Consider the following 15,358-nt stretch of genomic DNA (forward strand, 5'->3'; position numbering starts at 1 on the left):
GCTTCCCTGTCTACAAGCACCCTCCCTGAAAAGGGATTTCCAACGGAGAGCCAGAGAGTCCAAGGAGGTGGGAGGAGCCACAGTGGTGGGATCTGAGGGACAGGAGGTAGTGGAGGAGCAGATGTGTCCCATGGGTCCTCCTAGGCATCGTGAAGATTGCCATCGCTCAGCAGCACCTTCTCGCCAGGTTTGAAGGCTGGCATCCCAAGGTAGGGGCAGTTGGCACAGCGGAAAGCATCGCCCAGGTAGCACTGTCAGGAGAGAACAGGCAATCATGCAGGGGAACCCAAGAGCCAGCTCACCCCAGAGATGTGGGCCAGGAGGAGGGACTGGGTGCATCTGCAGGTCTAGCTGGGACCCAAATACTAGTAATTTTTAAGATCTCTAGTTGCATGAAAAATAATAGCTAAGTTAAGTACCCTTTCATAGGTCATGGCTATAGTTTTTTTTTTTTTTTTTGTACTAGGATTGAACACAGGGGTGCTCAACCACTGAGCCATATCCCCAGACATTTTTATTTTTTATTTTGAGAGAGGATCTTGCTAAATTGTTTAGGGACTCTCTAAGTTGCTGAGGTTGGCTCTGAATTTACGATTCTCCTACCTCAGCCTCCTGAGTCGCTGGGATTACAGGTGTGCGCCACCAGGCCCAGCCACATGTCTATGTTCTAAGCAGTTCAAGTCTTAGCCAAGCTCAGCCCTAGGGCTGAACAACATCAAGACATACTCTGAGTGGACTTGTAGAAAGAAAGGGGCCAAACCGGGCCTGGAGGTGTACACCTATAACCCCAGTGACTTCGGAAGCTGAGGCAGAAAGATCAAAAATTAGAGGTCAGCCCCAGCAACTTAGTAAGACCTTATCTCAAATTTAAATAAATAAGTAAATAGAACTAAGGATGCCAAGTAAGAAGTGACCAGAGTCCTCCCCATGTGTGAGCATGTAGGGAGATAGCCTCTTCCCACAACCACCTAACACGCACGTCTTTCCATGCTGGCCCAGTACTAGAGCTCTTGACAGGTGATCCTTTAGAGGTGGAGCCAGTCTGTGCTTAGTTTAGGGTGATGCCTGATACCACTGGGGGTTTTGCAAATGCTGAGTAAGGATCCCGATATTTACGTTTCCACAGGCTGACTTGGGCTGGGCATTCTTCTGTTCCTGTAACTTCTCTTTTTCTAGTTCTTCTGCAAGGCCACAGGTGCTAGGGGAAAACAGTTGCTGATGAATGAGATATGCCACCATCCAGGAAGTCCAAATCCACAACAGTACCAAAATGTGCTCAAAGACTTTCCTCATTACCAGGGTTTCGACTCAAATGCCTGCAAGGTCAGGCAGACAGCAGCCACAGGCAGGGGGCTGCTGGGAAGCAGGAGGTGGGTGGGGTGTGCTGGGGAGCACCTGCTGCAGAGGGTGCCACTGCTCAGCCTGCCCATCACAGTGCAAAGCAGATCCAAGAGGGGAAAAGTCTGGAGTTCTACTTCACTCTTAAGTGACAGCAACTTGCACACTTAAAGCAAAACATCACTGACAATTCAAAAAGCCTGCAGCCAACAGTCCAAGAGTTTCACCACCGTTCTATTCACTTGTAAAACACCAACACCAAGGCTTGCAGGTTCAGAAGATGCACTGAAGCAGGTACCCCAGTTTCACTCTCCTTCCGACCCCACCAAAATTCGGCAAAGACTAGAGCCACAACGACAGAAAACTGGAAAGGAGACAACTGTGATGCAGCTGGAAACCAAAGCAGAGAGGAAGAGGGCACTGCCATGGCAGATCTGGCACTGCTCATCAGAGCCAGGGGTGGGGGTGGGGGGTGGTGCCAAGAAGATCCTCCTGAGAGGTTAAAAGGGGAAAGGTTCAAAGATAAAGATTTTGGATTGTTCCCCCAAAGGCCTGCCTGGCTTCCCTTCATAAAATTCACCTACAGGGGCTGGGGCTGGGGCTCAGTGGTAGAGCACTTGCCTGGCACGTGTGCGGTACTGGGTTCAATCCTCAGCACCACAAAGAAATAAATAAATAAAGATACTGTACCAACTACAATATATACAAAATCCACCTACAGGCTCAGAGCAGCCAGCTAGCTTTTGCCCACCATTTTTTAAAAAATATTTTTTTAGTTGTAAATGGACACAATATCTTTATTTATTTATCTTTTTACGTGGTGCTAATGTTCAAACCCAGTGCCCCACGCATGCAAGGCAAATGCTCAACCGCTGAGCCACAAACCCAGCCCCCTTGCCTGTCACTCTTAACCATGAAAAACCCAGGAATATTTTATCAGAATCATCTGAAGAAAGAAAACAACAAAACTAAGTAAGAAAATAATTTTCAGCCCACATTTCTATACCCAAATTACCACTCATCCAAGAGTAGGAAAAAGACATTTTCATACATACAAAGTCATAAGCAAAACTTACCTTCTAAGTAGGATTTCAAAAAGTACTACAGAAGAATTCACTCCACTGACACGTACGCGCGTACACACACACACACACACACAAAACAAAAACAAAAAAGAGGAAAGACAGGAGCAGGAGGGACTCCTCAGGACAGTGAAGTGGGAGGCCAGGATGTCAGCTCTGTGACAGTCACATGAAGACAGACACGCCGAAGGCTGCCGTCCCCATGCTCCCTGCTACCATCACAGCGTTATGTGAATCTGAGGCCAGGTAGGCCAGCCGGATTTCTGTCCCTGGCTTACTTCAAACATGGGCTGGTAACATTCAACTCCCTCCCACCCTGCCAGACACACACTCTGAGGCCCGGAACCACTGAGGACACTCACCTCTGCTTTGACCCACTCCCGAAAGTAGAGCGTGGGTTGCAGCAAGCTTGCAGCAGCCTCCCCACTCCCATTATTAACTGCGCCTCCTGAACCCTGCCCAAGGCTCACCACACTGTGGCCTCAGTTCCCTTCAATTCTCTCAGGACTCTTCCTCACTTCCAGAGGGGCTCTTCCAGATTTTTAAAGAGGCCGACACCAAATAATCCATGACCCAAGACCCTGTTCAGTTGACCTTCCCGGGGGGCCTCCATGTCATGCTCAATACTGACCTGTCCTTTACAGTCAGAGTGGGCTTTCTACTCAGTTCTTTACAACAATATCACATGGAGATTCACACATAAGCAGTCAAATATCAAAAACCCCACATGCGGGGGGGCTGGGGTTATGGCTCAGTGGCAAAGCATTTCCCTAGCATGTGTGAGGCACTGGGTTCGATCCTTAGCACCACATAAAAATGAAACAAATAAAGGCACGCCACCCATCTACAACTACAAAACAACAACAACAAAACCAAAAACCAGATGGGTAAATATGATCAAAGTGTTATATGCACATATGCCACAATGAAACACATTGTTCTATACAATTAATTATGCCCTAATTAAAAAGTACAAATGATTAATACAAACTCAGGAGAATAGTAACCTCTTGTGGGAAAGAAGATGCAGCTGAGGTAACACCTTAAACTGGGTGATCAATACATGGGTGTCCATTATTCTTTAAAATGCACCTATTTAATACATGCCTTATACAATATGCATTTCACAGTAAGCATGTTTTAAACAGTATGACACTGTGACAACTTATTCTAGCACTTACCAGTTCTTACAAGCCTTCCTCTTTTTTCTTTCCCCACAAGAAGCAGCCCGTAGGGAAGCAGGATCTGGTTTTTTCAAATCTTCTGGATCCAGTAGCTCATCTGAGTCAATGAGATCCTGGAATGTTCAAAGCAATTAGTGATACCGACATGGTCTCTCTAATAAAAAGCTGAAGTGATCACAGGCTGTTGAGAGCAAATGTACACTGTTCACCCTGTCCTCGGGTTGGTCGTCATGCTCAACCAGACCACACACTCAAGAGGCCAACTGTTCACAAAAATGCACCAGGATGTAAGGGAATTGGGAACTAATTACATGAGAAATTCCTGCAACACTACCAGCAATGTGTAGAGAATACGTGCACTTGTAGGAAGGGTGGAAGCAGGCAGGGCAGAGAGAAGGGTTACCCTTAGTCCAGTGTAGGAAGAGCCAAGGGAAAAAGGGAGTGAAATATTTTCCACATAAGTCCAAAGTCAAATGATTACACATGTATTGTGTAACTCTTTGTAAACAAGCACACAGTGGGTCTGTAAGTTCTATGAAGGCGTGAACTAGGACCCATGCTATCCATTACTTTAACTTTAATCATGGAAGCACAGAAACAAAGAACTTTATTATAGACAGAGCTGATCAACGTTTGCAAGGACTGTTTTTGGTGTTATTTTTTTTTGGTACTGGGGACTGAGCCCAGGGGTGCTCTACCACTGAGCTATATCCCTTGTCCTTTTGATTTTGAAATATGATCTCAAGTTGCTGAGGCTGGTCTTACAGCCTCCTGCCTAACCTCCTGAGTAGCTGGGATTACAGACATGCAGCAGCAAAGCCAGCTTAAGATATTGCTTTTAAGACAGTGAACATACAGTGACTTGTCCAAAAGGGCCAATAAAAACATTTTAGCTCACAAACTCTTTTTTTGGTTTACACATGTTCACATAAGTGTATGATGTATCACATAAATGAGAATAAGAAAATCTGTGGGGAAAAGAGATAGTAAAAAATAATTTAAAATGCCACCAACAGGGAGTGCCCTTGAAATCAAAGACTCCAGTGACAGGCACAACCACAATGTTGGATTTTAAACACGTTCATACCTACAGGTCCAGAATGGTCACTCCAAACTATAATTGTTTACACCCAAAGTGGTGCCTGGAAGGAGGAGGCCAAGTGACCATAGTGCCAACTCACCATGCTCTCGTCCTCCATGTCATTGGCTGAGAGGGTCCAGAGCTTGGCAGTGGCAGGGTCCACAGCAGGTTTCACTGAATCCAACCAATAAAAGAAAAAGAGTTCCATAAACAGCAACAAACTACTTGTAGATGTAAGCACTTCCTTTTTTTGGGTGAGGACGGGGGCAGGGGACCAGGGATTGAACTCAGGGGCACTTGACCACTGAGCCGCATACCCAGCCCTATTTTGTATTTTATTTAGAGACAGGGCCTCACTAAGTTGCTAAGACTGGCCTTCAACTTGTGCTCCACCTGTCTCAGGCTCCTGAGTCACTGGGATTACAGGCATGTGCCACTGCACCTGGCCACTCAAGTGCTTTCTATGGACTCTGTAGAGAACTAATGAACTCAGAGCTGAGTTTGAGTCCAGCTTGACCACTTATACAAGAGGCATGACCTTGGAAGCCATTTGTTTAGCACGTCCTTTGTTCCAGACACTACAACAACACTTTATATACATCAACTCAATTTTGCTCACAACTTTATGAGGTTTTTGTCATCCTAATTTTATACCTATGAGAACATATTTAGACTTAGGCCTGCTATATGAGGTCACAAATACATATACATTGCTTCTCCTTTTTATCTTGGTTCCCACCCCTATAACATGGAGCTAAACCAAGTTTCCTCTACCTATTTTGAGAATTAAATGAGAAATCTGTCAGACTTCATAAATAGCAAAACCTAACCTCACCTAAACCTGCTATTTAAGAAAATATGCACTAGAGCTATTGGTGGCAAGGTATCACAGTTGGCAGACACCCCTCACACCTCCTGATTCTCTGTCTAGGTCAGAAGAAGGCAAGGAAGGACTGAGAGGGCTAAGGCCTGGGACTGAGTGGGGGGAAATCTCAGAAAGGCTTTTAGGGCAAGCGCACTCCCCAGGGATTGATGTTACAACGAGGTGCTCAGACTTTCCATCGTCTAATTGTGCCCACCCATTGGAACTATGAATCCAAAAGTCAGATTCCAAAGGATTTCCTAAGATTTAGACTAGACAGTCAAAAGTGTGCTACACGGATGTGCCAGTAAATACCGATCAAATTTTGTATTTCTCATAGCTGGGACAGAAACTCAGACATTGAAAATAATGAAAGGGCTGGGTATGGTGACACATGCCAGCAACTTGGGAAGCTGAGGCAGGAAGATTACAAATTTAAGGCCAGCCTCAGCAATTTGGCAAAACACTCAGCAACTTAGAGCCTCTTTCAAAATTAAAAAAGGGCTGAGATTGTAGCTCAGCGGTGAAGCACCCCTGGGTTCAATCCCCAGCACCAAAAAAAAATTTTAAAAAAAGATATTATAGGACCCTCAAAGTTAGAAAAGCTGACTTAATAGGCATACAAAAAAAGCTATGGGAACAGAAACTGGGTATCATATCTCTACTGCTATTGCCATGAGGAGAAATAGCATACCCCATATCTCTGGGGCCTAAAAAGACTACACTGACGAGCTGTGTGACTCCAGCCTCCAGAATGAGGAAGCCTCAATGTCCTCTGTGCAGAAGGGGCTGAGCTAGACAATATTTATGTATTATATCAGGTCTATATCCTGATACACCCAGAATAGAAATATTTGAGCATTCTGTGCTCTGGAAATGACAGAAATTAAAGGAATAATCTTCTAAAAATATTTAGATCACTCACCCAATTTCTAACATGTTTCCCTGGCCCAGTCACACACACAGAAGAATGTCCCCAGGCCAGACTTACCCAAAGGAGACTTTTTGGTGGTAGAAAGTTTAAGCTGACTGGAAGAACCCACTTCAAAGTTTGGTTTTTTGCCTGTGATCTGAACAGAGAGCAGGCTCTCACTGTTGCAGCCCAGATGTTCCTGGATAGACTGCTTCTCCTCAGGGCTCAAGGACTCCCGCTGCAGCTGGAATTCAAGATATCAAAGGGATTAGTCTACACACTTTCTATCAAACGTTTTACTATGTTCATCCACACAGGGTTAAACATTCATCCTGTGTATTAAGTATATAATACCAGAAGGGAACATCAATCTTTTTTTTTTTTTTTTTGGTACTAAGAACTGAATCCAGAGGCTTTTAACCACTGAGCCACATTCCCAGACCTTTTTACTTATTTTTTATTTTGAGACTTGGTCTAAGTTGCTTAGGGCCTCAATAAGCTGATGCGGCTTACCTAGAACTTGTGATCCTCCTGCCTCAGCCTCTTGAGTGGTGGGGATTACAGGCATGGCCCACTATGCCTAGCCTAATGTCACTTTTCATGACACATTCAGGTTCACTGATCAGAACCCTAAACTATAGTTTTGTTGGCACGTTTGCTTTGAGAGTCTACCTTTGGAAAGTTTTAAAGTAATTATGAAAATTAGGTTCAAGGCATCATGCTAGTCTTTGTGTTTAATACTTATGATTACAAAGATGAATTATCAAGAGCTTTGTAATGTTTTGAACAACCAATAAAAAATAAATAAAAATTAAAAAAAAAAGATGAATTAGACACGGTCCTGCTGAATAACAGAGAAGCCTATTCACAGTGATGATAGTAGAAATTTATATCCTAAAAGAGAAAGGGGAGGGCTGGGGCTGTAGCTCAGTGGTAGAGCGCCTGCCTCACACATGTGAGGCACTGGGTTCAATCCTCAGCAACACATAAAAATAAATAAATAAAGATATTGTGTCCATTTACAACTAAAAAAAATATTAAAAAAAAAAAGAACAAAAGAGGAAAGGAGGGCTGGAGATGTGGCTCAAGCGGTAGTGCGCTCGCCTGGCATGCGTGCGGCCCGGGTTTGATCCTCAGCACCGCATACAAACAAAGATGTTGTGTCCGCTGAAGAAACTAAAAAATAAATAAAATCCTCTCTCTCTCTTTAAAAAAAAAGAGGAAAGGAATCCTTTCTATATTCCTTGAGAAGTAGAGCAGATGGTAACGGTAGGAAAAAACGGGCCAGGGTGCCAGCTCTAGGTCCACTAATTTTTGAATGGTTAAATCATAGTCCATCTGTGGCATGGAGTACTGTTACATCATTCACAAAAATAAGGGAAAACATACTAAGGTGAATAAGTGTCAAACATATTTAAAGATAGGAAAAATATAGTGACTAAACTACACTGACATACATCATTTACATAAAAAAGAAGTTTATGCATATGATAGTAAGTACAAAAGAGAAATTCTGAACAGATGCACAAAATGCTTCCTCTGAGGAGGGAGGGAGTGTGAGCAATGACTGGTATTTCACTTTCAAATTCTATATTTTTCAGTATAAACTGAATCTTTATGAACATTCATTATTTTAAAATCAAACACAGAAAATCTTAAAAGGAAAAATAAGCAAGGATGGCATAAACAATCTAAGGCCTATAAGAAATCAGCTATAAGCTAGCACAGGATAACATTTACCTCTCCCACACCCAAGACAATGTTGGCATCAGAGAGGAGCGTGGAAATATAAACACCCCTGCTGCACAGGAACATCTCTGCTGAGTGGTCTCAAACATGATATTCCCTCAACTCTTACCAGCCTGACAGAGTGGTGGCAGGCTGTCTAGAAGACAGCGTTTCACCCAGGCCTAGGATTTGTGTCCACTGACAGATGGATCCGAAGCAGCAGGGCTCCTTCTCTCCTCACCACTCTGCAACCACCACCAAATAGTTCCTGGGCGACCAGAACAAGTGGTCTCCATGGGTCCTGCTGAGTCTCTTCAAAGAGCTCTGATGCCTGCTGTTTCTCCTTTAGGCAGCACATATCTCCACTCATGGAAAGGCTGAACTCGTTTCCTCGTTCCCTGCAATACTGACCCCTCCCCTCCCCCTGATTATTCTAACAAGCAGGCTCAATGTGGCCACCCAACGTTTAAATTCATAGCAAATAAGGTCGTCTACACAATGCATACCTCTTTTACTTCCACAAGACCAGAGAGAGTGAGAGTTGAACACAGTTTAGACGCTGTCTTCACTTTGCTATCTTTATCTGCCAAGAGGAAATCACCAGTTAATAGGTCAGAGCAGGAAAAATACTAGAGGCTCTCCCTATGCAAGTCATCAGGCCCAGCCCCAGAGTCCAAGGTGTGCAGAGTGCAGTAACAGCATTTTAATTTGAAAATTCCTGTGGTTTTCAAAGTGCTCTTACCTATACTCTTATGATTGTGTCTTATTACCTGTTTCTTGGAACACCTCCCTTCAGGGGATGTTGGACAATGAATGTTATAAACTGTAAAGTGCAGAGAAATAGAAGTATTCTCTCTGTAAAGTTCTGTCAGAAACACTATATTTAGTCATCCAGCAAAGAATGTCTGCTAGTTCCATAAAAGTAATGGATTCTTTTATACATTTCAAAATCCTTTCATTTCTATTATTTCATTTGAGTAAGTAAATCCTCACATTTTGATTGAAAGACCAGGGGAAAATGCTAAAAACTCAGATACATAATTAAAGGTCTCTGACAGCTATGCCCCTGAGCAAAAAGGAGGTTTTTATTTCTTGGACACTGCCATTAATTTCACATGACTTAAATCTACCTCACCACTCTCAGACTTCCAGTTGTTATTCTAATAACTTTATATTTTGAAATAACAATAATAATAAAAATATAATAAAATATATTAAATTTGGGCTGGGGATGTGGCTCAGTTGTGGAATGCTTGCCTAGCAAGTGCAAGGCCCTCGGTTTAATTTTCCTAGGGGGAAAAATGTTCAGGGAGGTTTGTGGACCCCTTTACCTCATCTCGTGTGGGCTAACATTTCTCAAAATATGAAGAAATCCTTCCTTACCTACAGGAAACCACATGTACTTTCTCCCTCCCTGGAAAACTGAGATGTGCTCTCTGTGCTATAATTTGCTATTTCAAGAATATTAATAGAAATACAGACTTTTGAGACTGACTTTTCCTCTCTGCACACTTCTCTTGAGCCACACACCTGACACACAGATCAGTCAACTCCTTTTTATTGTGCTCTTTTCCACACTACAGACATACCAAAGTTTGACCTTTCACCTGCTGAATGACCCATCCATTTGTATGTGGTAGTTAAGTTTCCTTCTGTTTTATTACCAACTGGGTCAGCCAAAGTTTGGAATTTCTTTGATCTATTTCCTCAGTCTTTATCAATAATTTATCCCTGACGAGAGGCTGTGCGACAGGAATACTGATCTCCAAAATGGCATCTTCTATTCAGAAAGACTTAGCAAGCATGCCCATCAACCCACCCACTCTAGTTTTTCAAGTGAAGATTTCCTTACCTACAGCTGTCTCTACTGGTTCTTTCAGGAAAAGACATCCCCCAGGCTTAAGGATCCGGGCCATCTCAGCCAAAACCTCGGCACTGTGCAGAGTCACACTTCCTGAGACTACACCTGACAAGATAACGTCAAAGCTGGATTCCTTGTGGGCAGCTGAAAAGAAGGAAGATAGTCAGTCATCACCTGAGACCCTGAAGCAGCCTCCCAACCCCTCCCAAGCCCCCACAGAAGCTCCGCCTCCTGCCCAGGCCAGGGAAAAGCTACCTGTCTAGTGAGCACAATTAAACCATCATCACTAGCAAAGCAGGCATGAGGCTCTGCCTGCTCTACTCCAGACTCAGTAATTTCATATTCTTTCATGTGCTCAGAAAGTAAAAAGTTAAAAAAAACAAAAACAAAAACAAAAAAGTGGAACAGCTACTAAGGAAGAACAACACATAAAAATCAACTATACTCCTAAGGCTACTACATATCTCAAGTGAAAAACAACAAGGTGATTGGCCACTACTTTCATGTACTACCCCATAAAAAAAACTTGGATGTCACAGAACTGCAGACATGCAGCACTCCCGTGGAAACTCCCGGAAGTCCTGAAGTCAGCAGGCTACAGACTTACACTGCAACAGCTGGCTCATGTTCTCCACCGACACTTGGCCTTTGTCACCAGTTAACACTTGAAGTTTATCCACCAGATCTTTCAGAGCCTCCACAGGGGATGACTTATCCCAGACCACTGCCACAGCCTGGCCAGCTGAGATCCCAAAATCGGCCATTCCTCCAGTGTTGACAGACCTAAAAGCTACTGACCAAGAGAGAATCAGGACTGAGCAGAGACAGCAGTGCAATTTAACCCAGACGCCATTAGAATGGCAACCTACTCCAACCTCCCACCCAGGAACTCTGATATCATCAGAAAGCTTATTGTAGACTCTGGAGTTGAATAAATGAACCCATGGCCTCAAGGCTTCCTAATCCCTATACTCTCCAACAAGGCAGGAGGTGGGAACCCTAATGTGGCAGAGTCAAGAAAAGGGGATTAGATTCAAGTAAGAAGTTGGCAGCAGGAAGATTTTTCTTTTTTGAGATAACTCAGCAAGAAGAGACTATAAAACACAAAGGGCATTAATTAGGCAAAAGTGTGACTCAGCAAGGAAGGCAAATAAATGGAGATATAACTCAACCACAGCTTACTATTTCTAAAAAAGAGAATACACTAAATTTTACAAATTAAATATTGATATTTTCCTTTTCATCAAAGTATAAAAATTCAATTAATTTATATCTATAAAATCAATGGTATCAACTATGTCTTTAACATTTAATATTGCCAGACTATTCAAAACACTACATATATTATCTCAGCTGACCTCAGAACAGCCTTAAACTGATACTGTTGCCGAAAGCTCAGTCCTTGCCCCTGATGCCAATTCAATAACGAGGACATGGTTTTGAGAAAAAGGAAAAAGAATGTTTATTGCTTTGCTAGCAAAGGAGAAACACAGGGACTCCTGTCCCAGAAGCTGTGATTCTGCCCATCAGCAGGAACAGGGGGCTTTTAAAGAGGTGACTCAAAGGCTACATGCCAGTGTTCTCTGTCTGGAGTATAATTCACTTATTAATTTGGGAGACAGTCATTTCTGAGGTCTTCTGGTACCATCCCCAAAGTCTGGATTTCTTCATTTCTATGGTGAGAATGTGCTCAAGGACAGATAACTGCCTGGGATGGGGGGAAGAAAAATAATCCTATTTCCCCTGAGATTAGGGAGGAGCAGGGAAAGAGAAAGTAACACGCCCATTTTTAAAAATAAGCTGCAGTGGCACAGCAGCAGGGGTTATATTCAAAGCATAAACTGACCCACTGTTACAATACTGCTATCATTTTAGAGAGAGGGAACTGAGGCAGGTAACTATGTACAATTCACACAACCAGTAAGCATTAGGTGGATAAAGTAAGGGCTGGAATTTCCTGTACTTTAACTATGGAAATTTCTCTCCAAGGGTCAACTTTCTCCTCCATTTGATATGCAGATAAGTATATACAGTGTTTACAATGAAAATAGGTCAAGGGCTGAGTTGCTGCTCAGCTCCTCCTTACTTAAACATTAATGCCACTAAAATTGACTTAAAATAGCTCAAATAAATGAAACAGAATAGGTAGTAGAAGGTCAAGCATTGATTAATCTTATGTGGAACACTTCTGGATTCTGCAGAAGTGGTTGACTCAGAGTCAATTATGTCACCACCAACATTCTGGGGCTGAATTTAAGCCCTGTCCACTACACTATTCCTTCTTTAAAAATGTGTACTTCAAATGATAGTCTCCTAGCCAAGCACAATGACACATGCCTATAATCCCAGTAACTCTGGAGGCTGAGCACACAAGTTCAAGGTCAGCCTGTGTGATGTATTCAGAATTCATCTTAAAATAAGAAATAAAAAAGGACCAAAATGATAAAACACCCCTGGGTTCAATCCCCAGTACCAAGAAAAAAAAAAAAAAAAGGCATAAAAAACCCAACAGTGTCTACAAATCATGTTAACCAGAGTTCCTCCCTAAACACTATAGAGCTTTGATGTTATTACTCATTTCAGAAATGAGTTACTAAAGGTTTTAATTTCTAGAGCAAAATCAATACTGCTTAGCCTGCTGGATTCAGGCCCTTCATAATCTGGCTCCACCATTCCAAAGGTTTGCGTTTCCTCTCTATTGTGCCTTTTATGGTGTTTTCATGTGAACACCAACCCTTTGTTATCCTGATCTGATTATAAACCCCAGTCAGTAAAAGGATGCCAGGTGTCAAGACAGGCAGGATTCCTTAGTCATTTAATTTCAGCTTTTAAATCCCCAAAAAGAATACCAGAGAGAACTAAAATGTTTAAGCTTTTAATTGTCGCATGATGTTGAAGAAGAGTTCTTGCAAAATCTTTATGGTAACTTGGGATCAGTTTCACACTTAAGAACCAGCCAGGGGCTGGGCAGGTGGCACACGCCTGTAATCCCAGCCACTTGGGAGGCAAGGGCTAGGGATATAGCTCAGTGGTTAAGTACTCCTAGGCTCAATTCTCAGTAACAACAACAACAAAAGAACCAGTAAGGGAGAGTGGTTGGGAATGAAGCTCAGCTCTAGCATGTGCAAGGCCCAGATTTTGATTACTGGCAAAAACCAAGACAAGACAAAAAAAGAACCAGTCAGAGAAGACAAGAATACAAATTGCTGGGCAGTTAAGTTATAAGAAATATGGGCTGGGGATGTAGCTCAGTTGGTAGAGTGCTTGCTTTGCATGCGCACAAGGTCCTGGGTTGGATCCCCAGCACCAAAGAAAAAAAATTAAAAAAAGAAATAAAGGACCTGGGGTTCTATCTACACTGGGTCTTATCAGGTACATGGCCATGGGTAAGTTACTAGCCTTCCTGAGTTTATCTCTCATCAATAAAGAACAGTAACTTCTATTTTGCAAGGCTGCTATGGGAAATAAGGAAACAATATGTAAAGTTCTCACTAGGGTCTGGTATACAGAGTTCAATAAAACAATGTTCTAAGCTGGGCACTGCACGCCTGTAATCACAGTGGCTCAAGAGGCTGAGGGAGAAGGATTGCAAGTTCAAAGTCAGCCTCAAAAACTTAGCGAGGCCCTAAGCAACTCAGCAAGACTCTGTCTCTAAATAAAATATTAAAAAAGGGCTGAGAATGTGGCTCAGTGGTACCTGGGTTCAATCCCTGGTACCAAAAAAAAAAAAAAGAAAAAGAAAAAAACAAGTTCTAAGTACATTAGGCTCCCACTCCTGTGGCTAGTTCATTTGCCTTTGCTTTAGATAGTCCTATAAAACCTTTTTCTTCCTCCTTGGCCATGCTTGCTAGGACTCCTCAGGTAACTATGTGAAGCTTATTTATGTGAAGCTTATTTTTCATGGTTAGTATGAGAGTTACACTTCATGACATCTTAGTATCCTTGTGGGACTGTCAGTAAGTTAGAAAAATGTAAATATCTTGCTTTCCATATCTCCCAAAACAATCTTACAGCAAAAGGGAGATCATAAAATACATTTACTAAATATTAACAAATAGGCATAGATCCTACTTTCAGTTAGTGTTTTCTGCATAAAGTAGGAGACTGTGTTCTTTTATATATCTAAAAACCAGAAGTGTGATACTTTTCCTCATCCGCTTTGTGTTACTGTTGTGAACTTATCTTTATATATGTAAAAAAAAAAAAAAAATTAAGGGAAAAAAATTCAGTCAACATACTTAGGAGCTGACTCAGGGCCCATTTCATAACTAAAGAAGTGGAATAGAAGTCATCGTCACATCATTGACCTTGCTTATTAGATACCTCTCCAAATGACTGCTGACACATATATCCAGGGCTTTACTAAAACGGCAGGAAATAAAAGCAGACTTCTGAGAATAACAAACTTGCTCATTTTTACGCTATCCAAATCTTGAGGCATTTGGACCCTCTTAAGAAGGATAACATGCCTGTAATCTCAGAGGCTAGGGAGGAGAAATCTCAAGCTCAAAACCAGCCTCAACAACTTGGTGAAGCCCTGAGCAATTCAGCGAGACCTGATCTCAAAAATAAAATATTAAAAAAGGGCTGGGGATGTGGCTCAGTGCTTAAACACCCCTGGGTTCAATCCCTAGCATGCATAAATAAATAAATAAAGCCAAAAAAAGAAGGAAATAAAGAAAACAAAGCCCAGCAGAGCACAGGCCTACCATCCACCTGGAGACTAAGGTAAATAGGATCACTTGCTCTATTAGTTCTAGACCAGTCTGGGCAGCATAGTGGGACCCACAGAACAAAATATAAACAAAAAGAAAAAAAGCCTGAGAGAGAGATCAGTATTCCTTTACCTAAATTTAGAGATATGGATCTAAAATTTGTAGAATTTTGGCCCAGGGGTCTCATCCCCTTCCCCCATCACCCATGCAGGGGAGAGCAAGATATTTTGAAAAAAAACTAGTTGCTGGGGGTGTACATACAACTTTTTAAATTTGGGGGGTACTTCGGATTGAACCCAGTGGCCCTTTGCCACTGAGCTACACCCCGAATCCTTTAATTTTTATGTTGATAGAAGGCCTTGCTAAATTGCTGAGGCTGGTATGGAACTTGAGATTTTCTGCATCACCCTCCCCAGTCGCTGGGATTACAGGCCTGTGCCAAGGGCCGTGCGAAACACAACTTAAGTAGATTAAAAAAAAAAAAAAAAAAGAGATGGGACCTAATCTGCAAACACAACATTTACATAATTGCATGCTCCTATAATTATCCCTAACCAAAAATCATTTACTTCTTCCTATTAGCCTACCCTTATG

General features: G+C 42.4%; 1 protein-coding gene across 4 annotated transcripts in view; it reads right to left on the reverse strand.

Annotated features, from left to right (window-relative positions):
* Positions 1–15,358, reverse strand: part of CIAPIN1 (cytokine induced apoptosis inhibitor 1) — a 16,249-nt gene continuing 891 nt past the window's right edge. For 2 of the 4 annotated variants that reach the window (XM_081274516.1, XM_081274515.1), the window contains exons 2-9: positions 10,657–10,839; positions 10,041–10,193; positions 8,695–8,771; positions 6,539–6,704; positions 4,786–4,859; positions 3,602–3,717; positions 1,117–1,198; positions 1–251 (exon numbers count right to left, since the gene is read on the reverse strand). In XM_081274516.1, the coding sequence (XP_081130642.1) occupies positions 141–251; positions 1,117–1,198; positions 3,602–3,717; positions 4,786–4,859; positions 6,539–6,704; positions 8,695–8,771; positions 10,041–10,193; positions 10,657–10,813 (936 nt within the window). In that variant the 5' untranslated portion in view covers positions 10,814–10,839 and the 3' untranslated portion in view covers positions 1–140. Of the gene's footprint in view, positions 252–1,116; positions 1,199–3,601; positions 3,718–4,785; positions 4,860–6,538; positions 6,705–8,694; positions 8,772–10,040; positions 10,194–10,656; positions 10,843–15,358 lie in introns of all 4 variants that reach the window. The other 2 variants (XM_081274518.1, XM_081274517.1) reach the window with 1 other exon arrangement.

Source organism: Spermophilus citellus (genome assembly GCF_964194105.1).
Source record: "Spermophilus citellus genome assembly, chromosome: 18".
Taxonomy (NCBI): Eukaryota; Metazoa; Chordata; class Mammalia; order Rodentia; family Sciuridae; genus Spermophilus; species Spermophilus citellus.